The sequence below is a fragment of the Pantherophis guttatus genome, chromosome 2 (genome assembly GCF_059756535.1).
Source record: "Pantherophis guttatus breed Tessera chromosome 2, ASM5975653v1, whole genome shotgun sequence".
Lineage (NCBI taxonomy): Eukaryota > Metazoa > Chordata > Lepidosauria > Squamata > Colubridae > Pantherophis > Pantherophis guttatus.
In genome coordinates, this window is record NC_142064.1 from 45,936,624 (window position 1) to 45,964,308 (window position 27,685).

General features: G+C 38.7%; 1 protein-coding gene across 3 annotated transcripts in view; it reads right to left on the reverse strand.

Annotated features, from left to right (window-relative positions):
* ST8SIA4 (ST8 alpha-N-acetyl-neuraminide alpha-2,8-sialyltransferase 4) overlaps positions 1-27,685 on the reverse strand; it is a 97,122-nt gene that overhangs the window by 31,332 nt on the left and 38,105 nt on the right. For all 3 annotated transcript variants that reach the window (XM_034440740.3, XM_034440741.3, XM_034440743.2), the window contains one exon: positions 19,514-19,807. In XM_034440740.3, the coding sequence (XP_034296631.1) occupies positions 19,514-19,807 (294 nt within the window). The remainder of the gene's footprint in view (positions 1-19,513; positions 19,808-27,685) is intronic.

Below are 27,685 nucleotides of genomic sequence, written 5' to 3' on the forward strand. Positions count from 1 at the left end.
AGTAAGCCAAAGCAATCTGCATACCTTTGTTCTGTTGCTACTCTTCAATCAATACATATTGCTACTGCAGCACATCTAAGCTCAGAGACTGTAAATGGTGCCAAATTATGTCTGTGAAGTAGATAAATGTACCAGGGCTGGTACCACCTTTGGGCTGGTTTGAGCTACTAATTTAAATTACAGTGGTTGATATTAAAAGCTATAAACTATACCATGCTTCAGGGTTCCAGTGCTATAATTTACTGGGTTACACTAGAGTTTAATCGTAAAACAAATAATTTGGGGTGATAGTATTCTTTTGAAGTATGCACTGTGTGAATTGTGATGTTGAGCATTAGTACACAAACACAACCCACACTTCTTTCAGGCAAGTTGCTGAAAACACTTGGAAAAAGACCAATGTCTTGAACTGTCCTGTGCGCACACGGAATTTGCATATATAAAGGCTATCCCAATATAATATCAATGAATGTATTATGAAGATAACAAGATGGCACCTTCATTTGAGGAGGTCCATATTCAAATCTTAGATCCTCCAACATAAGGTCAGTATTGCTCTATAAAGTAACGATGAGAGCAAAAAGACATATGGACAAAATAACCCGCAGGTGTATCATTTTAAGATTTAAATGCAGTGGTAAATCATAGAACTAATTGATCTCTTTGCATTTAGAAAACTAGGTTATAATTCAGAAAGTTTTGGCTGGCACTGTGTTACATGAGATTCCAACATTTATAGTTCAGAAGTGGAAGAAACAGTAGAGCTGTATAGTCTATTTTTTTCTAGTTGAGTAAGGTGGCTCTAATTTTATCATGCTGCATAGCTGCATTAATTTTTTTCTTTCATGACTATATGTTTAAGAAAAAAGAATGAGAAATATAGTCTTAAATAATGCACACTGCTTGTTAATTGGGACTCTTGTGAACTTATCATTCATGCACAACTAATAAAATTAACATATCAATCATGTAAAACACATTGCAAATTGTTGGGTATTAACTCTGCTATAATTGTTAATATATGCACAATAATTCATGCAGGCATAATAATTTATCATATTATGGGATCTAGAAAACAGCATTGTAAGAGCTGAGTTTAATCCCTACTAATATGTAATCTGAAAGCATGCTATACTTACTGAATTACAAAGTACAGAAGAAAAAGTGAGAGGTCATAGGTAGGGTTTGCAAGAAACAACTAACAAAATGTGCATCATGATGCAACTTCTCTCTCTTACATACTTCCATGCAATGTCATGAGACAAGTACAAAAGGGCAGAGTTTAATATGTGAATTTTGTTTTGTCAATTCTGCACCACTGTTATCGGGAATTTTAGTGTTTGAAACTGACTAAATTTAGGCCTTTCCACTGTAGATTACAGAGTATAGTAATGGAAGGCCTATGAATATTTAGAATTCTGGTATACACCCAGGATGTGACATGGAAAAATAAATGTCTTCAATATAATTGTGGAGCAATGAATTTTTTTCAATATAATTGTAAAGCAGTGGTCTCACTAGTCATACTTCATAGACTGATATACTGAATTTTAATTTATCATGTCACTAAATCCTGACCTGCTTTTCTTTAATCAGTGTAATAAAACCTATCATTTCAAATATCTATTACACATGCTTAGATATTAATCAGGTTAAATCATCAGATATAAACATATTGATTTTACTATTACATCTCGCACAAGGGCCTTCATGCATTTGCCAACAAGAGACCTGCAGTACATTAAAATAGTAAGTAATCCTCTAAACAATCAAAGGAGATATTCATTCCTGTGAGAGCAAAGCATTTAAGGAGAAGAATTGGCAATGGGCAGAACAGCCTGAGTAATATTTCCAAAGCTTTGTATAAGGCTGAAATGCTTTATATCAGCAGTTTCCAAGGAAATAGCAATGCATATGTGAATGATCAGGGAACTGACTCCAACTGTTTTTACAGGGCTTCAAGCATTTCATTTCAGCTGGTAGATCAAGCTGTGGAATTGTATAGGCCAGTGATGGCTAACCTTTTTGGCACCGAGTGCCGAAAGCGCGCACGTGTGCATACCCATAATGCAATGCGCATTTGATCCCCCGCACATGCGTGTGACCTCCGCACACCCCATCCCCACATGCAACCACCGTGCACCCCATCCCCCCATGCATAAACACAGGACCCCCTGCATGTGCACCCCCCCATGCATGCGTGCACAGACACCCGAAAACCAGCTGGCCGGCAAGAGGCATGTGCACATGCACAGCAGAGCTGAGCTGAGCTGGGGCGACAGCTCGTGTGCCCACAGAGGGCTCTGCTTGCCACCTGTGGCACACGTGCCATAGGTTAGCCATCACCAGTATAGGCAGTACCATAGTTTCTTCTCCAGAAGAGTACAAAAACATTTAGATACATTTATGATTCCTATTTGTGATTTTATGTTGCAGTAGTTGAGTCTCTTATTTGTCCTTATTAGTACACTTTTCAATATGCTATCGGTAGGTGCTTTCCTATTTCTATTTTCAATTACTTTCAAACTCTACTCATCCAAAGCAACATATGTCAGTAGTTTCAGCAAAGTCACTGATAAACTGAAGCTTATCCAGAAAAACTCTTTTTTAGTACCCTAAATCTTATTTGGATACATAAGCTCATATAAAAACTTACTTTCCACGACAGGTAGATATGTATAGAAATATGATAATGTAGTAACTGTACTCATTGTGGGAATGCAGATAATGATGCAAAGTTTTTGCACTGTTATTCTCTTTTCTTCATAAGGGTCTACAAAATAAATTATGTTCTAATGCCGTGATGGCGAACCTATGGCACGCGTGCCAAAGGTGGCACGCAGAATCCTCTCTGCTGGCACATGCGCCGTCACCCCAGGTCAGTGGGGCGTTTCTTTCGTGAACTTTTGTTTCCTTGCAAATGACAAAACAGAAGCTCACAAAAGAAAAAGATCTTGCCTCTTGCCGCACTGCCGGTGTTGGGATGCCCCGCCTCCCGCCAGCCAGCTGGTCTTCAGGTCTCTGCTGTGCATGTGTGTTCACACGTGTGCGTGTGCACCTTTCAGTTCAGGCATGCATGCGCATGTGCAGTTTGGGCAGTCAGTGTCTAAAAGGTTCACCATCACTGTTCTAATGGTTAATGGTCTATGTATCTAAAGGTCCCATCTACAGTTGAAAAGTTTCATACAAGGTACATTATAGAAAACTAATCTAGATGTCGCTGTAGCAAAAATAGCAGAATATTTCTTCTGACACTGACACATAAGCCTAAATTGCAAGACAGTACTTTTTGATCCACTGCTGCCATTTGAACTTTTCCAATTAGACTTGAAGCAAGAACTTCCAAATTATGTAGGTTGGCAAGATTTGAGTAGGTTGTGTGAGTTGACAAGATTTTCTATTACAAAGGCAGTAATTGTGAGCATGCATGTGCTTATTGTAAAAGTTCTGTTTAGAAAATGTAGATTCTGATATCTGAATTCATCTCAACTTGCAATTAAACATCCAGACTCCATTTTTATCTATTATTTTCTTAGATAATTCTGTTCCCGCCCTGCCCCCCCTTTCTGGAAGATAGAAAACCTTTTTGAAATGTTCCTTATTTTGTAATTTAGAAAACAAACTTCTGACATCACTAAAAATCATAGCCAAAATGTAAATTACAGACCTCCCTATAGGATGCCATGTATTACCACTCCTATTAATCAGCCTCAAAGCCTTATCCCCAACAAAATCAGTGGCAAAAGACTCTATACCTTCAAGAAATAAAGAGATTGAAGGTGATTTATTTAGTAACTAACATTAGTTATGTAAAGGCTGATATGAAATTTCCAAAAGGTAAGGAAAAATATGGAGAAATCTATTGCCACTTTACACGTTGTTGAAAACTATGGTCCTTCCAATGATCTATCTACAATTATGGCACTGCATTTGTAATTCTATAAACTTGATATATACTGCAAGTTTATCGGCAATTATTCCTTTAATTTCTAAAGATATGCAGGAGCAAAGCCACATATTGCAATGCTGACATTTGTGTGTTCTCATCCCTGATGTTATCATAATTATCAGAAACAGCAGAAAGAAGAAACAATAAATTAACTTAAAAATATCAAGGAATAAGCAAATTCTGATGTCAAAGCTTTAGATGCAGTTGTTTTTTTCACTATATCATGCCTATTGTCCTTTTAACTCTTATAGAATTCCTTACAAACAGCAGAAGTATAAATGTTTAAACAAGCTCCTTTCTTCTGATTGCCTTTTAATCTTGTCTATCATCAAAAACATGCTTCTCTCCCCACCCCCCCAAAAAAGCCATTATAAGAATCCCATTTGTTCTGTTGGTTAATCAAATTTCACATGATCATCAAGTTCTGAATTATTATGCCACACAGATACTGAATCTTACAAAACAAATCGGCCAGTTTTTCTTGAAAAAGGAGAGGCTTTGGTATACTAGCTACTTTGATAAATGATTTTCAGTATGTATTTGAATCTTAATCTGGGTTTATTTAAACCATATTGGGTTTATATCTTAGATTTCATTTTTAAGGCAAGCTCAGGTCTAAAAGTAATTTATTCATCCAAGTCAATCCACATCCCATCTTTTCACCAGTTTTTGAAGCTGGTAAATGAGGAAAGCAACATTTAAGTTTTTCTTCATTTCTGATCCATCTATTAGATCAACATTTCAATATTTGCACTGTAATCATAAAAGTACAACCTGTGCTTTTGTTAAGACTCTAAGACTACTTTAAAAATAATCCCCTGGGTTTACACTTCTACAAAGGGATTGATCTGCATGAAAAAAAGGCATGAGGAGATTGGAGGATTAAGTCAAGCTTGATTTTGTAGTTTCTCTTTTCCAATGCTGTCTAATTGCTGCTTCTGTCCCTATGTTAAAAAGTTTATATAAAGTTTAGAAATTTTTTTTTGCAAGTAATTGTTTCCTACTGTAAAATACTTCGTATATTATTTTCATACATAGGAAAATTTGTCTGCAGATTCCCATAATATAATGAGTCTTGTATAGCAATGTGTTTTTCAGAAGACCGCATGATAAAATCTGAGAGGAAAACAATGTTGGTTTTGTAAGTGTATTTGAGATAAGATCATATCAATGCATGAACAGAACACATTTTTCTCCCTATACATAAAACTCTGCACCTGAATAATGTAACATTTGTGTCTCTCTGGTCTGAGAGCTTAAGGGTTATATTGTTCTGAGATCGCTCATATCCAACCTAATACAGAAAGAATGGAGGGTCACAAACTAAAGGATTTAATGTTTCTCCAAACTTATATTCCCATAGCCATCTTCTATTTTTCTCTTAAGACATAGCCCAATTTCTTTATAATTATCCATAACTTGTAAAAACATGTATTAAAATAGGATGACCCAATCCTCTCAAGCGAATAATCTGAGACACAGCTGTAAATTGAAGTCTTACAAAACAATAAAAAAAAAAAATCTACCTGGAAAGAAAATAATAAAAAGTCTTCCTGACTGGTTTCAAGTAAGCCATCAGCAACATTTGATAGGAAGTTGAGTTATTCAATGCTATTGTCCTTCACAAATTATTGTTGGAAATATATACACTTAATGTAGGAGAAAACAGGAAACCTTTTGTCCAATTTCAAGTCAATAAGAATGAGTAGTATCAGCATTGATGGAAAAATCAAATAAACATCCTTCTTTTTTCCTTTTTGAAAGTAGAAGCAGATGTTTAACCATTTTAGGAAGTAGACAAACGAAACTAAACCGTTCTTGTTTAATAAACAGAAATCTATATGTTAGGCTGTAGAGATTGTCCCTAACAACATCAGTACTCTTTTTGTGGCTGCCACAAAAATTGGACCCATTTTTCCCCCAAAGTTTTGAACAAATAGGAAGCAAAGGGCCTGGAATTATCTACATGCCACTGAGCATGAAAGATGCAGTGAAAAACTCTTTTTTAAGGTGAAAAAAAGAACAAGAATGTCTATTCTGTATATTACAAGCCAAGCGTGGTTCACAGATATACAACAATTAAACTATCAATGGTTGGGTTAAGATTAGAACATATCTCATATAAAACATAATCAACTCAAGCTCCTGGCAAACTGTGAAAATGCTATATGCAAATAATAGGCTTCGTCCACTGATACCTAATTTCAAGGAAGTATGAGTGCAATGAATTTTAGGCTAAGATATTTGTTGTCATTTCATGAACTTGAAAACCTTCCTATCAAATTTAGCACATGTCTCAAAGCTACAAAATTGGAATTACTTTGCAATTAACCTACCTGGCACTGAAATTTAGCTATAAAAAAGTAATCATTTTAATTTCACCTTTCGATTGCAGTTTTAATTCTCACAGTTAATCACGAACTGCGCAGTACACTGACTACCTCAATTATTTTTATCAATAGCAGACCCAGAATTATATAATAATGGTCAGCAAAAAGTATTAGAAACAAAATGAAAATATTATACAATTTTGCAAAGAATACTTGTAATACAAGGAGGAGGGGAATGGACGTTGCTTACCTGAACGTCCTTTCTGGGCGCGCTGCTGAAGAATCGAAGAGCATGGGTGATATCCCTCAGCTTACCTGACACTGAGTGTATATAACTTTAAGTAGTCTGTTGACTCCGCCCCCGGGACCTGGCTGAGGCTCAGTTTCTTTCACGAAGAAGGCCACAAATGAAGACTCAAGGCCATCCGGAACCAAGAAGCATAAGCCATACAGGGAGGGTTGGATTCTTCAGCAGCGTGCCCAGAAAGGACATTCAGGTAAGCAACGTCCATTCTCTGGCGCGCTGCTTGGAAGAATCCAAGAGCGTGGGATGTACCCAAGCAAGTATCAGACGGGAGGGAAGGCAGAATGCTCCCGGGTGGCTGGAGCGGAGATGACAGATTGCAGTACACGCCATCCAAAGGACACCTCAGCCGAGGCGAAGGAGTCAACATAATGGCGTACAAAGGGTGTAAGTGATGTCCAGGTCGCTGCGCGACAGATGTCCAGGATGGATTCCTGAGTGGCCCACGCAGCCGACGTCAAGGCGCTCTTCGTTGAATGCGGCAGGATGCATCCGGGCGGAGCCCTGTTGCGAAGGGTGTAAGCCATGGAGATGCACGCTTTGAGCCAACGCCCAATTGTAGACGAGGAGACTTTGTGTCCCATCGATGCGGGTAAGAAAGAGACAAAGAGCGCTTCCAACTTTCGAAATGGTGAAGTCCTCTTAATGTAATACCGGAGTGCTCGCCGGACATTGAGGGTATGCCATTGGGCTTCTCTGTGATGGCAGGGTTGCGGACAAAAATCCAACAGGATCAGCTCCTGAGCTCGATGGTAGAGTGAATTAATTTTAAGCAAGAAGGCAGGATCCATCCGGAGCACAACTCTGTTCATGTGAAAGATGCAGAGGTCGGGACGGACTGACAGAGCCGCAAGCTTGGAAACTCTCCTGGCCGAAGTAATCGCCACGGGGAATGTGACTTTCAGGGTCAGAAAACGAAGAGAAATAGAAGACAGAGGTTTGAAGGGTGGAGGCATCAGCGCCTGGAGTACCAGCGCCAAATTCCATGTGGGATATCGGTGGACTACCGGAGGGCGAAGATTTGTGGCCCCTCGCAGGAAGGTTCGGATTCTCGGGTCCAGAGACAGTGGGCGGTCTGTTGCATCCGCGAAAACCGAGTTCAAGGCAGCCATCTGTCATCGCAGAATATTTGGTGCGAGGCTGCTGTCCAACCCGTCCTGAAGAAATTCGAGAAGGACAGGCACAGAGGCTCCGGTCGGGTCGATGTTGTTCATGTGGCACCAGCGTCGAAAGGCTTGCTAGGTAGCCTCGTAAATTCGGGTAGTAGAAGCTCGGCGGGAGGCTTGCATGATGGTAATAACCTGCCCTGACAGGTTGCCCCTCCTCAGGAGGGCCCTCTCAAATGCCAGATGGCCAGTTGGAGCCACCCCGGCTCCGGGTTTAGGATGGCCCCCTGGCTGAGAGAGATTCTGTCTTGGGGAATTCTCCAGGGTAAGGCCTAGACGGATAGTTTGGAGGACCCATTCGTCTGTTGTCGTGAGGGACCACTGGTGGAAGAAGTGAGTGAGACGGCCGCCTATAGGATAGGGTTCGGTGCAGTCATTTCCCTCTCCTGAAGGACCTGGAACCTGCGCCACGAAAGGGACGCTTGGTGGGTTGCTGGCGTCTGGCGCGGTCCCAAAAAGCTGGCCGGTCAGGCGCGGTCATAGGAGAAAGATGAGGGACGGTAAGTGGAGGAAATACTGGATCCAGGATCAGCCCGAAAGGAAGAACGCTGATTGTAGGGTAGGTAGCGACGATCTGCTCTGTGATAAGAGGAAGGCAAGATCTTCCTTTTGTCCTTATCCTCAATGAGAATATGATCTGGCACGTCCCCAAATAGTTGCAATCCTCTATATGGTGCAGAGGCAAGTTTCCATTTGGACTTTACATCGGCCCGCCAATGTAAGAGCCACAGGAGGCGACGAGAAGTGACGGCAGAGGCCAGTGAGCGCGAGGCGAATTTGGCCGCTGCGAGAGCCGCATTGGCGGAATATTCTGTGGCTGCCACCAATTTATTAACGTCCTGGTGGAGGCGCTGATTGTCAGGTGGGAGACGCTCTTGAAGCTGGCGAAGCCAGATCAGCGAAGCCCTGCTGAAGAAGGATGCCGACGTGGCGGCACGGATGGCCCAGGCTGCTGTCTGGTGGGCCTTGCGGAATACTAGTTCGGCCCTTCTATCTTCGGAGCGCAATCCATCCGCAATGTCATTGGACAGGACCGCGGAAGACGTTAACGCAGCAATGGGAGAATCTACCGATGGAAGCGCAAGCAAATCCTGAAGATTAGGCGCTGAGCAGAATAGCTTCTTATCAATGCCACTGGGCGCTGCAAGCACTCCTGGCTGGGACCAGGGCCGCTGGATGACCTCAGAGAAGAGCTGTGGGCAGGGGATGAACTCCTGGTCTGGCTGTGGTACAAGGGCTTCATGAGGGTTAGAGGATCCCTCATTCTCAGGTAGAGCCTTAGAAGAGGCAACTGTGTAGTAGCAATGGCCTTGTGGAGTAAAGCTTTGAAAAGAGAGGGCCGGAATAGGCCCGTAAATGCTGGATTCTCAGGCAACTCATCCTCATCATCCGAGAACTCCATATCCCCGGCCTCATCATAGTCAAATTGAGAATAGTCACAGGGTCAACCTTGGGACGGTGGACAACCGGTCTAGATGCCTCAGGCTGGCAGACTTGGGAGGTCCCCTGGTGGTGAAAACCTTGAGGTGGCATGCTTTGAGGAAAATCCACCGTTATCATCCTGGAAAGAGTAGCTGTAATCATAGCCTGAATATCATAATAGGTAGGCTGGGGGCCTTCCGGAGGACAGAGGCCTGCCGCTGTAGGGGTAAAGGTAGCCTCTGGTACGCGATGAGGTGGAGGAGGCTGAGGCAGAGAAGTGGCCCCTGAAGTTGAAGGGAGGGTGGATACATCAGTATGCTGACTCGGAATGATCATCTAGGGTACCGGTTCGACTCTGGTCGGAGGCCCCTGAGAATTGGCCGGAAGAGGCAATGAGCTCGGTTGAGGTGGAGATGCGTGCTCTGCCGCAGAAAGGCTGACCTGTGGCGTAGGTGCTTGAGCCTTGCGTTGCGCCTGTTCAAATTGACGCTCCAGGGCATCATGTTGACGCTTAGCGGCCTTATCCTCTGCCGAGGATGATTTGTGGGCCTTGGAAGTGGCCGACTTAGACGAACGTGAGGATTGTTTAGATGTCTTCTTTGGCTCCTTCCCAGAAGAGTGGTCAGAAGATTTGGTTTTAGGCGGGCTATGGACCTGTCCAAGGTCGGATGAAAGATCTGAATCTCCCATATTAATTTGATTTTTTTATGGGGGGGTGGAGCCTAGGACAGGCTAGGGTGAATCACAACCCCCAAATGAAAATCCCCCAACTGCTGGCTCAGTCCAAGAACAATTGGGAATGAGTGCCAGAGAAGTATTCAGAGTCCCAATGAGGCTGCAGAAGAAAAAGGCTACTCAAGAGTAAGCGAAGGAATAGGAGATTCGCAAGGCTGGTGCGAAAGGCACAAGAGCCAGCCGGCTCCTACGTGCGTGAGAGGCTTGATTGAAAGGCTGTCACAGACCGCTCGAAAAATTTCGGTTCCGAGGCTACATACAATTAATGGCGGCTGGATTCAAAATGGCGGCTGAGCAGGAAAAAACGACCGCCGAAAGGACGCTCCCGAAAACTGTAGTCCTGAAGGCCTCTCCACGCGCTGCCACCGTCTGTAAACGTAGCCGGCAGTCAGATCGCTGGATCGCCTCCGCTCATGCAAACAACGAGCCTCTGCACGCGAGCACTCACAAGTGCTCCAAATGCCTCACGAAGATCAACTGAGTGTGCCACGGAGCAACCGGGCAGGGACTCTGAAGCCGCCCGACGTCCAGATGAAGCAGATGGTGGCAATGGGAGAGGCAGCAAGCCGGGGAAAATGATCATGCCCGCCGGCAGTTCAATTAAGCAGGCACGCAGAGATGCCGATGGAAAGGCAGAGCTCTGCGGCGAGGCGCCGGCAGTTCAATTAAGCAGGCACACAGAGATGCCGATGGAAAGGCAGAGCTCTGCGGCGAGGAGAATCCAAGGAGCGGTGGCGGAAGGCCTAAGCCTCAAGGCCATTGCCGCCCCACTATTGGTGAGCGATACAACGAAGAGAAACTCACAGTACTGAAGGAGAAAGGCGTAGAAAATTTATTTTGGAGATAAGTTGTGAGGAAGGTGTGATAAAGTTCGTAACGAAGGAAGAGATTTCAAAAAACACTCGTTCACGCTGCACTGAGTGAAAGGAACTGAGCCTCAGCCAGGTCCCGGGGGCGGAGTCAACAGACTAATTAAAGTTATATACACTCAGTGTCAGGCAAGCTGAGGGATATCACCCACGCTCTTGGATTCTTCCAAGCAGCGCGCCAGAGAAAGGAAGTTAAGACTCTGAAAGCTGAAAAAAAGAATTAACCTACAGCAAAGCAATGCCTCCAAAGAACTAGTAAAATTTGTTAATAAAATTATCTTACAGAATATAAATTATAAAAAGAGATTACTTCAGCATACCATTATTATCAACTATGGGCTAGTGTATTAAATCCGCCATATCCATGTGGAACTCTGAATTGTCAATGAATTCTGAGTAATGGATTTACTCATATAATTTTTAAGGTGCCCTTGCAATAATCAATTAATGCTGTTTTATATTCTAAAAGGTAGACTTATCTGTCTATCTGTCTGTCTCTCAAAAGGTTTTTCTGTAGAGGTAGCTTTCACGAGTATCAGAATTATAATATAAATTAATGATGTAAAATTAAATAGAGTGACTGATAAAATTGCAGCATGCCTAATAAATAAGGATATATTTTGAAAAGAAAACAAAAGTTCAGATTTTGACACAGAGTTAGTAGGGGAACAGGCTGGCATTTAATGAGGCAAAGGCAATGGGATGGTGGAGAAATCAGTATGGCAGTCATAATCACATAATCAAAGATATTCAATCTTGCCTAGATCTTTGAATCATAAGGCATGCAAAATGGAGTGGGATTACAGTCTTGCAATTGCAGCCACTATTGTGAGTTTTGTGATGCTACCTTACAGCTCAGTGCTGAAGTTTTTCAAGGTTTCTTGAAACCTTGAAAACAACTCTTCCAGATATGAAAGATGGAGAAATTCTCTCTTACTTTTTCTTAAAATGGGAGGGGTTAAATCAGGGGTCCCCAACCCCAAGGTTGCAGTCCACTACCGGGCCTTGAGCTCTTTGGAACCAGACTGCAGAAGTGGGGGGAAAGTGCAGTTGTGCATCCAACTTGCACAAGTAGCAGCAAGTTCAGGTGCGCACACTCTGCTACTTGGGCAAATGGAGCAAGTGTGTACTTGGCTGCTGCTCATGTGAAAGCATCCCCTTTCCCTTTCCCAGCTGGTCCATAAAGACAGAAAGGAAACTATGGATTACAACATGTTTTGCAAAAGTCAAGGTTTCTTCTCCAGGCACACCAGAGACCTGAACTGAAAATGATTTTTTATAGGAAATATACTTAAAGGCTGTGTTGATTAAGAATCAGGGATGTACAATTTCTTTCAGATCATAGATGATTCTTGGCCCTTGAGTGGCATTTTGGGGCCACATTACTAAAAATAGATAGCTTAGTGTCAATAATGAATAAAACCAAATTTATGTTGATTAATTACAGTTAATCTGATTACTTCACCTTTGCTTAATATTTACCTTCTTTTAGACTAAAATCAAAGTCTGAATATAGTTTTTAAAGAGTATGACTGTTTGGTTTTCCTGGCTGGCCTATATCCATAGATTGAGCACTTCAGAAATAATGTTCTTTCAGTTCCTAGTATTCATATTGAATGATCAGACAATGCTCAAGCATCCAATGTCCCATTTCTTTGTCATACGCTCTGCTGTGTTCTAACAATGTGCCATTATACTGGTATTACTTTTAATTATCTCTCAGCCTTCAAGCCGATCTGATTATGAAAGGTTTACCAAAGTATGATTTTCTATGTGTATGAAAAAGCAAACATGTACCACAGTCAATTTTTAAAAGCATGTCTTTCTCCTCAAATAATTGAACCCAGTAGGATCCAGTTGTTTGAAAACAACTGCTTTTGATTGAGAGATTTCTAGAACAGAAGCTCTTCAATTCATTTCAAAGAAGCCTCAAGGCAGAAGTAAATACAAAATGATCTCAAAAAAGGGCTACTAAAAATAGTATTATTTTACTGCTAATATATTTAGTTTCACTCCCAGCCCCTCAAAATTAGAATACTCCCAGCTTTGACATTTTATGGTCAAATTTCATAAATTAATAACTACTAATTGTGTCTAGATGTGCCCTGATTTTTAAAGCTGCAATCCTTATTAAAATCTTACATGAAGATTGGCTAAAATATACTTTTATTTTATTTAGGACATCTACAGAGCAGCCAAGTGGCTGCTCTGTAGATGGTAAAACTATGTATGCTGGAAAGACACAAAGGGACACTTAAAGATAAATACTGTCTTTCCTCCCAAATAATTTAATAGACTCGCTTAGGCTCTTAAATATGAAACTGCACTTTTATTTGTTCCTTACAGTTGTGCCTTTTATTTCAGATAGTATGCATTTGAGTTCAGATTGCTATTCAAGGAAACAATGCATTCTTATTACAAAGAATATATTACATTAAAACATATCATAAAAGCCTCTGTGACTTTGCTAACTAACATGAAACTCTAATTCTTTAAAATAAAAAAAAATTCTTGCATAAAAGAACATTCTATATAAATGACCCTACGTATTAAAAAAAATACAAAGCAGGGTACAGCCATTAAACTGACTTGGATGGAAAGTGTTCGATAAAGTTTAAGAAAACTGTCTCTCCTCACCTTTTGGATAAAACTGATTAATTTAAAGGAGATACAGTATAGTATATTGATTTTAGACTCATAGTGGTCCTAAAGAAATTATCTACACCTTTTTTTCTTTTAACAACCCTATAGTCATTCATTCAGGATGAAGTTGGGGTGCAGGGTGGAGCTGACCGTTTACTGGTTGGATGCCCTTCCTGACGCCTATGTGAAGTTTACAGCAGATAACTTTTTTTCTTTGTGTCCTAGAAACATCTGCCACTACGTAGGATTGAACTCTCAACCTTCCAAGTGGGAGTGAGGGATCTTCACTACTAAGCCATCATGCTGCTCCCTGGACCTAAAGCACCAATTACTACATCAGCAAGTTAGCACATAAGAACTGTGATTATTGTCATGCTATTTTAAGAGCACAAATTCAGTATCCTTTCAAAATTTCAGAATTTTCACATATTTAGATAGTTGGATTGGGTCATTTATGCTATTAAGTTCCACCCTCCATTCAATACTGGAATCCAAACTATAACATTCTAAGAAGTATCTACCTAGCTTAAAGACATTGTTAGAAGACTCTACCACCTCCCCAGAAAAATTGATCTTACATTAAGGAAAAAAATGACTATTTAGCCCAGGGCTCTGCAACCTTAAATACTCAAAGAGCCATTTGGACCCGTTTCCCACAGAAAACACTGGGAGCCAAAAAACCTGGCTGGGCATGGCCAACTCAATGTCACTCACTTCTACCAGTCACATGCCCGCCCCCCCCCCCAGCCATACTTACCCAGTCGGTCATTAGGGCAGAAAACCAGTTGTTAAAAAACACAGGGAACCGCAAAATCCTTTTGACACATCTCTCTCTCTCCTCCTTCTCTCTCTGTCTCTTTCTCTCTCCCCCTCTCTCTGTAACTCTGTCTCTGCCCTGGCTGCTTCTCCATCCTCTGCTGTCGCCCTTACCTTCTCAGGCCAGGCGAAGAGTGACTGGGAGGGAGGGCCGGCCAGTGGTGGCATCACCTGACAGGGAGCCACAGCAGAGGGCCCAAAGAGCCACATGCAGTTCCGGAGCCGCAGGTTGCTGACCCCCTGATTTAGCTAAACTCCTAATGAGTAGGCCATTATCCCATGTTTCCTCATACAGAGGATGGAAAGAAACTGTTATTATTAACACAGCAGCAGCAGCAAAGAAATGATCTATCTATTCAAACAACATTGACTATTCGTCTGGGTTCATAAATTGTCTTCTCATCGTATGTGCTGTTTGTTTTTGAGTTAGCTCAATATGGCAGCTCAAGCACTGATGTTTGTAAATGTGGCTTATGACTTAGTGTATGGTTTTAACCAAGTCAATTATTATTTTTTCATCATATAGTGGTTAAACAAACTAGGCTTAGTGAAATATATGAACCTAGCCTTTAACTCTTCAAAGTTTGGACCTAATGAGGGTTGACACCTCTCCCTCTCTCCCTTTCTCTTTTATAGGCCCCATTGCAGACCAATTGTTGTCTATGGTAACTATTTCCAGGAGCTAATAAAAAGGGAGGCTTATCTAGTCATTTCCGCTCTTTCTACTTCTGCTAACCAGGATTCTTTAGGACAAGTTGCAGTATCTTTTCTTTCATTATCTTACTTTATAAAGTTTTGGAATTCCTAAACTGGTGGGTGAGGTGCAGAATAGCTTCAGCTGCTCTCAAGTCACCTAGTGTAGGCTTGATGATATATGTTGTCACAGAGTTTAAAAATAACTTTGTAGCAGCTGAGAAACTGCAATTTCAGTATTTTAATTGGGAAAGGAGAAATGAGTAGCAGCCTTGTAGAAAATTCAACCTCTTTTTTTTATCCAGGAATGAGTGGTATGCAATGTGGACAGGTCTATGTTACTCAAATGGACCATGCATTAGTTTCTAATTATTATTTGGATTGTAGGGAGGTGGAGAATTAATTTGTCTATATACATTATTATTGGTTGCACAGTAAGCCAAATTTTTAGACTAGATTTGGCATTTTATCCAACTAGCAAGTCAGTTTTATTATTATCCCAAAATTATAGTAAATATACTTAATACTACTGTCTCCTATTTTCTGCACAAGTAACCCTTGTGAGTTGAGTTGGGTGCTTTGTGTGTGTGTGTGTGTGTGTGTGTGGTGTGTGTGTGTGTGTGTGTGTGTGTGTGTGTGTATGCAGCAACTGTCCAGATATCCTCTCAGAAACACTTAGTTTTTTGACAAAACAGTGAGGAAGATGCAAGGAAAGCAATATTTGGGATCTACCAGAGATTCTTTACGTATTCTTCACAGACTATATACAGCTAATGCTAAGAGTAAACAGAAGAACAATTATGAGAATATGCTTACAACTTTTAAACCTATGCCACCATTCACTGCAGATTTATGGACAGTTAAAAGGTGGAAGGGTCATGGACCAGCTTGTAAGGTCTGCTATGAGTACCAACCAAGCTGTTGTTCAAGACCTTCATGTAAGGATCTGAAAAAGGCCAGTACAACAATTATTGAGTATCCTTTGAAAGCATTTTGTGATCTGTAAACCTGTTAAGATAGGCTTCACAAACTTAAAAATATTGCTATGCGAAGATTTTTAATAGGAACAAATATAGGGTGGTGAAGTCCTGCATGCAGTATAAATCCAGAATTCCAATCTTTGCAAAAAAAAAAAAGTTCAGAATGGTCAAAGTTCATCGATCAAGGGTTTGTCTAAAGTTGGTTTCAAGGAAGACAGCAGCCTACATCATATCTCAGATGTCTTAGTGTTTGAGCTCAAACAAAGGTTTCCATTTCAGAAGCTTTTGCTCTCCTCCACTCAAGCAGAGTTAATGGTATTTAGGTTGAATTATGGTTGCTGGGCTACTTGCAACTAACAGTCTACTTAAAATAACGAATTCTGAATAGATTAATACTTCCAAAGCACACCTCTCAGCAATCTGGCTCTGCTCTGCGGCACTTAATTTGGAAGCAGATGCCCTCTTACAGCTTTGTTCTTTTTCCAGAGTCTGAATTTAGGACTGTGGCAGTGAAAGCAATTCTGCCAAGACCTCACAGCAAGTGCATGGCTCCTCAGGTTTGGTTTGCCATACTTTCTATCCTTATCCAGAAAACTCTAACAGGGCCACAAATGGGTCTTTATTTGAGTTGCAGGTTGTAGCTTCATTTTTGCGTGAAGCACTAGTCTCTCACTAGTCAGCTTCATCTCTAATTCAACATACCCTTTTTGAGTTTTCTTTTATCTTGTGTGGGTGTTCTATTCAACTACTGATAAATATTTTGTCTAATGGGGAACCTCACTGTGCCTTTTTACAGCTTCCATGCTCTTTTTTTTTTCATTTAAAAGACAGGATCTCGGTTGGGTACATATATCTATTTATTTCTAATCCCTGTAGAGCTAGCAATGATTTTTCACTTCCTGTTGTACTCTTTCTCATGCCTCACCTAAATCTGAAGCATATCCTAATTAACCATAAATTGTTTATTAGACAATAATTTACAAGCTCTTGCTTCTTATAAACAGTAGATTTTAAAGCTTATAACAATATCATTATTTAGAAAAGGAAATTATTCCTTTGAGGTACTGCTATAAACTACACAATCATATTCAGTTTACATTGGACCGGATTCATATTAGTTAGAAAGAAGCACTGGATTTGCTCTACTTTTGTATTCTAAGGGGGACACTCAAATTAGTATCAAGCTCATATCCAGCACACAGATTTTTTTAATACCAACATTATAATTGATAATTTATATAACTTATAATTCAGAGTCATAAATATTCACAATTCAACACAGATTCTGGGTGGAGCATGATTTAACAAAATACAGTATTTAAAAAATAAAGCCAACAAACTCAAAAATGGAATCAAAAACGAAGAACGACGTACCATAACCCAAATGAACACTGCAAACCAAATGAACACACTACTAATGAGCTTTAGGGAAAAACCGTAACAGGCTTTTAAGGATTGCCTAAAGAATTGCAAGAAGGTTGGAATGGGCTGAACCTCCTGTAGGGATGCTGTTCCAAAGGCAGATGCTGAGATAGCGGAAATACACTTTTTGGGACCCAAGAGATAACAGAGTAACCTTCTCCTTCCCAATTGGATCATAGATGTGATAGCCAGAAATACAGATAGTCCTGATTTACAACCACAAATGGGACCAGGAACTTGGTTGTAAAGCAAAAGAGTCACTAAATGTGATTGTGTTTACAACCTTATTTCAGCCAGTTCAGCAAAGGTTGTAAATGCTTTGGATTGCTCACCAAATTACTTTTTCATCGCTGTTGTAGCTGCAAACGGATGCTAAATGAAGCAGATGCTAAACAATGACTGCCTGTAATGGAACAGAGGCGATCTTTCAGAGGGGACTTTATAAGTGATACACAGCATATTAATTGCACCCTAAAGCTTAATGGCAATCAGCACAATTTATGTGGCAAAGACAGTTCTACATTGAGCATGCTTTGGGGTTTTTGGACAGTAAATAAATAAAAAGTTGCAACAATCCACATCAGAGACTAATGAAATATTGAAGTGGAAAGTATAATAGAGGAATCAGCAAATGAAACATCTGTTTGATGTTTCGTCAGAAGGTGTCCATGTACTTTAGTTTGCAGAGTATAGTTTTGGACTTGAGCACAATTCCCTAGTCAAAAGATTGCCCAACTCCAGTGAAAGAATAAAGAAAAAAAAGAAGACAAGAGAATGTAATTTTAACCCATCAGCTTTAGAAAATATCCTGTGTAGACATCCATGTTTTATCTGTCTCAATCTACCATAGTAAGTTGTGGTACAACTTATTTGAATATAATATTTTCTTTCTACACACTAAGAATGTGACAATCCAATACATCAGGAGGGAACCCATGTTAGGCAAGATTACTCTTGCTAGTCTCAAAATGGATTTTTGAAGATTACAATAGTAATTATGCAGTTCCAATATGCAGATTGAATTTTCATTTAGTGTTTTGGAGAATAAAGCTATTACATAGATCAGGGCAGTTATTTTTACTATTGATAGGTACAACTGCTTTTAGAATAATAGGCTCTATAAATTTTTACCGCTATATAATACCCTTATTCGAAAAGTACCTTTGGAAAAAAAAATACTAACTATACTGTATGATATTCTAGTAAGCAGAAGGCCAATGAAAAGCAAAATGCAACCAAAATAATTAATCTGAAATGATTCCAGCAACAAGAAGTACCTCATTCTCAAATGTTTCAAGGCAAAAATTGAAATGTTCAAGAGCAATGCAACGACGGATTACAACCTGGGAAAAGGTATCTCCAAAAGCAACAGATGCATCCCAAAAAGCATTTAATCTCACATAACAAATTGACTTATATGATCCTTGATGCCTTTTCCATGGCAGCTGCTGCCCTATGAATCAGTCTTCCTCCTGAAGTTAAGTAAACCTCTACCTGCCCATGCTTCCAAAAAAATACTGATGAGTCGGTTTTTCCTCCAAAAGCTGGAATAAGCTTGAGGCAACTGCATGTTCAACTTGTGCCAAGTTTTTGTTTTCAATATTTATGGTTATTGATAGTTTAAATATGGTTTTTATGTTGCTTTTACTATTGATATTGTTTTAATTCTTGTTTGGGAACTGGCCAGAGTTTGGTATAAGATGGCTGACTAGATACATGTTTTGAATAAATATAAAATTTCCTTGATGTTTGTTCAATTGTATAAATATAGAGTGTGGGTTCTTGAAGCTCTGCTTCCTCATAGTAGAAAACATACATATACATAACAGAATATGCGAGAGAGAGGCAATGTTTTCAAGTCAGAACATGCAATATTGGCGGTAGCTGTCTCTGCTACAAGTCAAATGGGGGAAGGGGAGTGGTCCAGCCATACCTGATGAAGATTCACATGCTTTTTTGTGTATAAAGCAGAGAAACAAATAAATTGGCCCCAATGCTTGCCTTTGAATGGACGAAACAGATGGGAAGTGCTTGCTCTAAAACATGTCTTTATCAGAAACATAATCCACTATGAGTTGAATGGAATTATATCAAACCTTTTAGAGCCACTCTTTCTCTCTAGCAGAAATTTTAGTTATGAGTTCCATTGTGCCAAGGACAGACCAGTCTTTTCCAGACACTTACCCTCTGACAGCATGAATAAGTCTCAGTGATGGATAGGCAGTTCGCACTTTCAATTTATTCTTAAGGATTAATGCATTAACCCACTCCACATGCTTCTCTCCGCCTTTGACCATGAAAGCAGGGATCCAAAGGACACTGTCATTCAGCATAGATAGTCTATGCACAAATTTTTCTCTGTCACTCTCATTCCGAAAGCCTCCAAATGCTTTTTGTACAACTGATGGGTTCATGGTAATAAAATCTGATTTAGTTCCCACGTCTGCAGCAAACTCCACCACAGGAGCTAGATTGCACCTGAAGAGGAAGAGATTAATGGAAAAATAACAAAAAAAAAAAAAAAAAGTGAAACATTAACTCAGGTAAAAACATGCATGAAATAAAAGCTGAAAATGAAAAATGCAAGGCTAATTTCATATTGAGTAAAAATCCTGGGGTATCTCACAGGTTTAAATTAACCCTGTGCTGAATAAGGCACTGTCCTCATCATCTTAAGAATTTAGGTAGAATCCAGATGCAACCTCAATTCTGCTGATACCAACAAATACAATTTACTTAACTGTGGACTTAAATCTCACTAAATTCTACTTATTTACTGTGTAAAAGGAACATCGACCTAAAGGACATTTCTAAGTAATTCAAGTAACAAAGAAAGTTTTATTGTGCATGAGAAGTCGGCATCAAATCAAAGGTGTCTACAATCTTTTCAGCTGGCATACAGTGGTATGCCAGAAATCATATTCCAATGAGAGGCAAAAATGAGATAAATTTGGATTAATGAAAACTTAATACAGTTCATGGGTTTATTTCTTTTCTGTAAACTATAATTCAGTGGAATTATAGTTGGATATGCATCAAGGGTTGCACCTAAAGTTTTGAGGCTTATAGCCATAGAACTTTGGGTTGTGCAGTCTTGTACAAAATGGTCCTTTTGTACCAACAATGTGCTCCTTTATAGAAAAACATATGCATGTGCAATGTACAGTTAATTTCAGGATCAATATGAACCTGAATGAGAATCCTCGAGATGAGCACTTTGTGACTGGATTTTCAGAGCCTAATGAATTCAGTTTAGATATGGAACTATGAAAAAATATAATTGCTCTCATAATTTGTCAGCATTAATTAATTAACTGATCGTGTTCCAATATCAAATGTTCCAGAAAGCCTAGAATGCAATTATCTATAGGGCAGTAACAGTTTCTTTTCTTCTTTTTAATCATAATGCTGTATTTGTTACCATGAGGAAAAACATTAGTAGCCTTGCAGCAATCTGCAACAATACCATCTTCACAGTATTTTTTTAAATAAACTTTTGATCTTTAGGATGCTCTATGCAGAAGAATTTCAACACCACCACCACCACAGTTCTAGGTGGCCAAGATCTCTGCCTTAAGCTTCCTATGATACTATCTTGACTAGAAAGCTGTTATTGAGTCTGTTTGGTTTGTCATCAAAGATTAATCTATTCTGGGTGGTTATTCTTTTAAAAAGGAAACAGTGTATTTTTACTATTAGATGAAATAATACATTGGAATAATACAGTGGAAAAAGGGAAATAAAACCTTTATAAGGAACTATGTAAGAAAGGTATGAAGGTTTTTGGTAAGAGATTCTAACAAAATCTATCCTTTGAAAATTTGATATTTGATCATAGATTGAAAATGCACTTCTGGAATTCTTATAGTAGGTGGCCAGCTACACCCAAAATTATTAAAAGCCATTAGGAGACTACCTAATCCAGGTATCCCCAAACCCCGAGCTGAGGCCCATTACAACGAATGGGCCGTGCAAGAGGCGAGTGAGTACAGGTGCAAAGCTCTATCTGTGTGAGGAGCTGATACGTGCGCTCATGTGCAAGACTACATTTATGCAAACAGCGGGCTCACACTCAAAGTTGCATTTGAGTTAGCAGCAGGCACGCGTGCCCACAGTATGCACAAATGGAACTATGTGGGTTTGCCTGCATGTGTCTGCTGCTCACACAGAACCATCCCCTCTTCCTCTCTGCTGGTCCAAACCAGAAAGGTTGGGGACCACTGATCTAATTATTAGGAGACTATCTAATGTTCCTCATATTTATAAGCTCTTTGTTCATACATCTGACCACTCTTATAAGGCGAGTTAAACAAACATTTGTGGAATATGACAATGAAGGTAACGGTTGATGGATACAGTTGATGGGACTAGACTTCAATGTTTCTTCCAATAATTCTTCCATTTACAATCTTCTGGAACTCTTATGGTCTTTAGCCATCAAATAAAAAATAATCTTTTTTCTAAAAATTGGACTTTTCTAAAAAAAAAATCACAATTATTTGACAGTAAATGATCAATCTACATGCTTTATGGAGACATTTATACTCTGACTGGGATAAGAATCTCATGCAAAACCAACATAACCCTTTCATATAAAAAAAAACACCACGTAGATAATGCCCTTTTTACAATCTTCTCCTTTTCATATAAGGAAGAGTGCAAGACCTTTGGGGTATATGAGTGAACATGCCTTCATCAAACCCCACCAACATAATCCCAGACTGATGTAAATTTATCCTGGCTATAGATATTACACCAACATTTACTTTAGACAGGGTATTGTTATACTGTTTAAAGAGTATGACTTTAAACAAAACCTTTAAACAGAATTATACTCAACTTGACATCTAACAGAAATAAATAAGGACTCATATTTTTATAGAACCAGTTTATTTTGTGGTTAAGGCATCAGGCTAGAAAGCAGGAGATTGTGAGCATAAATCCTGCCTTAGCCATGAAAACCAGCTGGGTGACTTTGGACCAGCCACTCTCTCAGCTCTACCTACCTTCCAGGTTTGTTGTTGGAGGAAAAATAGGAGGAGGAAGGCATGTTGGATATGTTTGCCACCTTGAGTTAATTGTAAAAATAATAAAGGTGTCATACAAATAAATAAATAAATAAATACCAAAATTTAAATATTAAAAGTGTGACAACTAATAACACAGAACAGGTACTTTTAGTGTTAAAACATTGTTTAAAATTTTACATCTGGCAAAAGTAATGCAATTTTTATTTGGAAGGCAGCTAAAATGGAATTATTCTGAAATATTTGTAATGCTCATAGAGATGATTATATCTCTAAGGTACTTTTGTTTCTGCTGTTTTATACGCAAAATGCCAGGTGTCTTTGGATTCTGGTGGCATAGAAATAAATATCTAAAATAAGCAACCACAATTTGGCATGCACTGTGCTGAAAAGGTAGATTACTTGCATTGTATTAAAAATTATCAGGGCAGATGGAATAGAAAAGGAAGTTGGAGAGAGAGAGAAATGTGAGGGGATAGGGAAGAGGCAGTTAACTGAATAAAAAGAGGGAAAGAAAAAAAGACAAAGCAGTATATAGAAAAGAAAATAAATATTGAAGACTTCGTGAAAATGTAAATTATGACTAGGTAAATAGGCCTGTATCGCTAAAGGGAAATATTTTGGAATTGTATCTTATGCTGTTTTATATGATATATTATTGTGATATGAAGTTTTAATTGCTCATAAAAAAACTGTAAATGAGAAAAACAATACAATAACGTCTCATGCCCAGGAACCAGTAAGAAAGAAGTTAACATCTGTAGAAGTATATACTGTATTTTTCAGAGTACAAGACGCGCCTTTTTCCCCCCTAAAAGGGAGTAAAAATTTAGGTGTGTCTTGTACATCAAATGTAGCCCTGCCCACCCACTGGCCCCCACCCTTTGGTCTCTGCCTCCCAGCAGTTACCTCCTTGTAGTAAGCAGCAAAAAGAAACAGCTCCTTTCAGCTTCAGTACAGTCTAATTAGCACAAGTTGATTGAATCAGCCTCCCGACTCTCAGCTGTTTTGCTCTCAGCTATTTTGCGCAGGGCTCTGCTGCTTGCTGCAAGGAGGTAAATTGTTGGAGCAGATTTTTTTTTCTTGTACTAATCAAGTTATGCTGAAAACAAAAATGAAAGTAAAGCAGGCTATTTGCTGCATCGAGGCAAAATTGCTGGGAGGCAGACGTAGAGGCAGATTTCCTTTTCTTGTTTTCCTTACCAAAAAAGGTAGGTGCGTCTTATAGTCCGGTGCGTTTTATACTCCGAAAAATACAGTACTTATTTTGGTGTAATGGCAGTGAGAACTGTATATGTTTGTGTGTATTTGTGTGTATATGTACATGAATTAAATGATCATATACAATAAGTCATTGCTGAATCTTATTTACTATGTAGATTTTCTCCATGATGATCTGAACCTAACCTTGCTTTTCAGAACTTCCAATAGTGCAATCATGTACTACTGTAACTTTCCATCCACATATTAAATATGCATAAAATATATGTGTGTATAAATATACACAAACACAAAAAGATATCCTCAAACTAAATGTAGAAGAAATTATGCCATTGCTGATCAAATAAACCTAGTTTCACCAATGGCACCTTGTTAACTTTTCATTGTATACAGCATATGATGCATTTCTAATGATTTACTGGGTTTCCCTTATTTTTATTATGCTTGTTCATTATTTATTTTACAAGTGGCTTTCAGTTGTATCTGATGTTTTTAAGAATTAATCTGTCCATTGACTTTACTGGCAACCGCATTGTACTTTTTAAAACAGTAAGAGGAAAAAAAATAGCAACACCTTTGTTTTCTTCCATAATACATTTTAACACCTTAGCTTGTTTTGTTAACATAATTTAAGCAAATAGAATATAATTTTTACATTATGTTCACAGCACTCCCCCATTCAGCTGTTGAAAATTCACACTAGCGGTATTCTACTGTTTGTTCAGTTTTCACTGCTGATATTTTCTGAAAAATCACAAAACTGTACTCAATGTAATTTTTCTTGGTTAAAAACTAAAACTGCAACTAAACTAAGCAAGCTGATATAGAATAAGTGGCATATCTTTAAAAGTTGTGAAGGAGTCCATCTCTATAATTGCTACTGTTCCAAGAGGAACATTATCCTATCTTTTCTCTAGAAGCTCAAGGCAATATATATGGCAACTCCCCCTTTTGCTTTATCTCAACAAAAAACCATTGAGTTGGTTAGGCTAAGAAAGCATAACTACATCAATATCACTGCCTGAATTCCAGTTGAACTTAAACCAGTGCCTTCAACCTAAACCAATCACCTCAACCAGTGTTTATGAAACAATATGAGCACTACTATAAGCAGTTACATCTATGCATTTTCTAAACTGCAGAGAAAAAGGTGTTTGATCCCTGACAATATCTCTCTGTGAAATGTTGGGAACAATATTATCTTAATTTGTTAAAGTTTTTGAAAATATTCTACTAAGAAAAAGATAGTCTTCTTCAAATCAAGCTCAATTCTTTTATCTAAGGAAAGAGAAAGGAAAAACTGGAACAGATAACCCTGAATTTTAAGAAAAATCAAATATATTGTTTATGACCTATGAATAAAACCAAAGAACCAGCAAATATTGTTCTGTTTTGATCTGTCTTTTGAAACAATTAAAAAAAATGAATATCAGATTTGGGAGGTTGGTATTGTAAGTTCCCAGAGTTTACCTGAGTCACTGAGGTACCAAAGATAGTGAGACTCAAGAAGAGACTTGAAAGAGTAACAGCTTTTATTTGTACAAAGAAGAGCTGGGTGAATTTATTCCATATGCATATATATAAAAAGCATGCAAGGAAAAAAAAACAATCTAGGAAAATGTGTCTAGGATCTTATACACTCATTTAGCCAATCAGAGACAATAGAATTGCTTGTGGTATTTTGCTTTGTCTGCTTTGTTGTTTTATGGCTCTTTTTTGTCCAATAGCACTTGGACTTATACTGCTTCATAGAGCTTTACAGCCCTCTTAAGCGGTTTACAGAGTCAGCATATTGCCCCCAACAGTCTGGATCCTCATTTTACTGGCCTTAGAAGAATGCAAGGCTGAGTCAACCTTGAGCCACTGGGAATCGAACTGCCAAACTGCTGGCAGTTGGCAGTCAGTAGAATTAGCCTGTAGTACTGCATTCTAACCACTGTGCCACCATGGCTCAATTACATATATTAATACAATCCTGGGGACAAATATGATAGTTAAAAATGTGACTATGAATGCAAGGAGCACCTCAAACACAAACAGCTAAGTTGCTACTTTTTCAAAACCTCTGATTCTACTGAGCTTAATTGCAAAAACCATTATTCCAGGTAGAAAGAAAGCAACATTATGGATATAAAAGAATGGATTCATATGTTCCCTTGATTTTGAAAATTTCCTGAAAATGAGTAGATGGAGCAGTGTATACTATTATATAAACTAATTTTAGTATTATAAATGTATCGAGTTAATTCTACATTAATGTTGTATACATCTTTTGTTTTTGAGATTTTTTTTCATTTGAATCAGTTATATATATATATATATATAAGGTTATCTAATTGTTCTTGTCTTTATTAAATGTCTAATAACACATTCATCTTCCAGTAGGAAAAGTGAAAACAAAATGATGCACTGCATGAAAAGCGTAATTCTTTCTGTAGTATCTGAAAACAAAACATTGTTTAATAACCACAAAACCTATTTTTTAAATTCAGAAATCAAGTGACTTGGGTGAAAATCCATCACTTTCAAAATGTTCCTGGAAACCACAACTATTATTTTACAGAAGTTTTGATATACTCTTTTTTACAGAATGAAGAAGTTATGGGCATCAAAACAAGATTTTGCTTTGCCCTAAGGCTATTTCTTCCTTTTTCGTTCTGAACAGGTATCAGAATAAAAGGTTATAAATATAGCTGGATGATAAATATTGAAGATGATCTTCAAAAAAAAAATTGAAATAATTTGAAAATAGCTGTTGCCCAAATAATAAATCCAACTATCCTTTGCAGTTAACCTTCTATGTCCCATAAGGACATGTAATTTGGAATAATATTGCTGGTATTTTTGTTAGTTCACTAGACTTCAAAACTAAAGAAACAAACCTCTGCCAACAGCTGAATAAAGATCAGTCAGTGCCAAGTTAACAGAATAACAGAGTTGGAAGGGACTTTGAAGGTCTTCTAGTCTCAGCACCCTACTCAAGCAGGAAACCCTATACCATTTCAGACAAATGGCTGTCCAATCTCTTTTTAAAAACTTCCAATGATAAACTCCCACAACTTTTGGAGACAAGCTGTTCTAGTGGTTAATTGTCTTAACTGTCAAGAAATTTATTCTTAAATCTAGGTTGATTCTATCCTTGATTAGTTTCCATCCTTTGCTTTTTGTCCTGCTTTGGAGAATAGGTTGACCCCCTTCTTCTTTGTGGCAGCCCTTCAAATATTGAGACATTTCTATGATGTCATGCCTAGTCCTTCTTTTCATTAGACTAGACATACTCAACTCCTGATACCATTCTTCATATATTTTAGCTTATAGTTTCCCCCTAATCATTTTTATTGATCTTCTCTGTACTCTGTACTAGAATCTCAACATCTTTTTGATATCATGGAGACCAAAAGTGGATGCAATATTCCAAGTGTGGTCTTGCTAAGCCATTATAAAGCGGTACTAACACTTCACATGATCTTGATTAATATTAATCTATTATGAACACATGATTAATGTTAATTAAATAAATCACCTGATGAAATTCACATAACTCTAGAAAAATTAATATATTTACATTTGGATGCTTATTAATAAGGAATTAGAAAAGCATGAACTAAATGCTTTTAATGGGGGCAATAAGCTGACTTTGTATAAATATACAAAAGTATGAAGGCTATTGCTTAACGCACTGTAAGCCGCCCTGAGTCTCCGGAGAAGGGCGGCACATAAATCAAATTTTTAAAAAAATGAACCAGGGTTCATGATTTATATCCAAAACTAACTTGGGCTGCCTCAAGAACATGAATTTGATTATTGAATAACCCCATTTATGGATGCTCCTTGATAGTTATACAGTATCAGTGTTGCTTTTGGCATGCTGGGAGGGATTATTTTGGACTGGAGAGATCAGAAAGGGGAAAAAAACAACAACTCACATTCTCAGTTCCTAGTTGCATGACTGATGTTTAAACATAGCGCTCAGACTCACTCCATTGTTGAAGAGACACATCTAGCAGTGGTTGAAAATGACATGAAAAAATAAGCAAAAGGAACATAGGTAAATTTGGGGGGGAAGAGAAGGCACCATGTTTAGTTTTGTATTAAAACCTTATTTTAG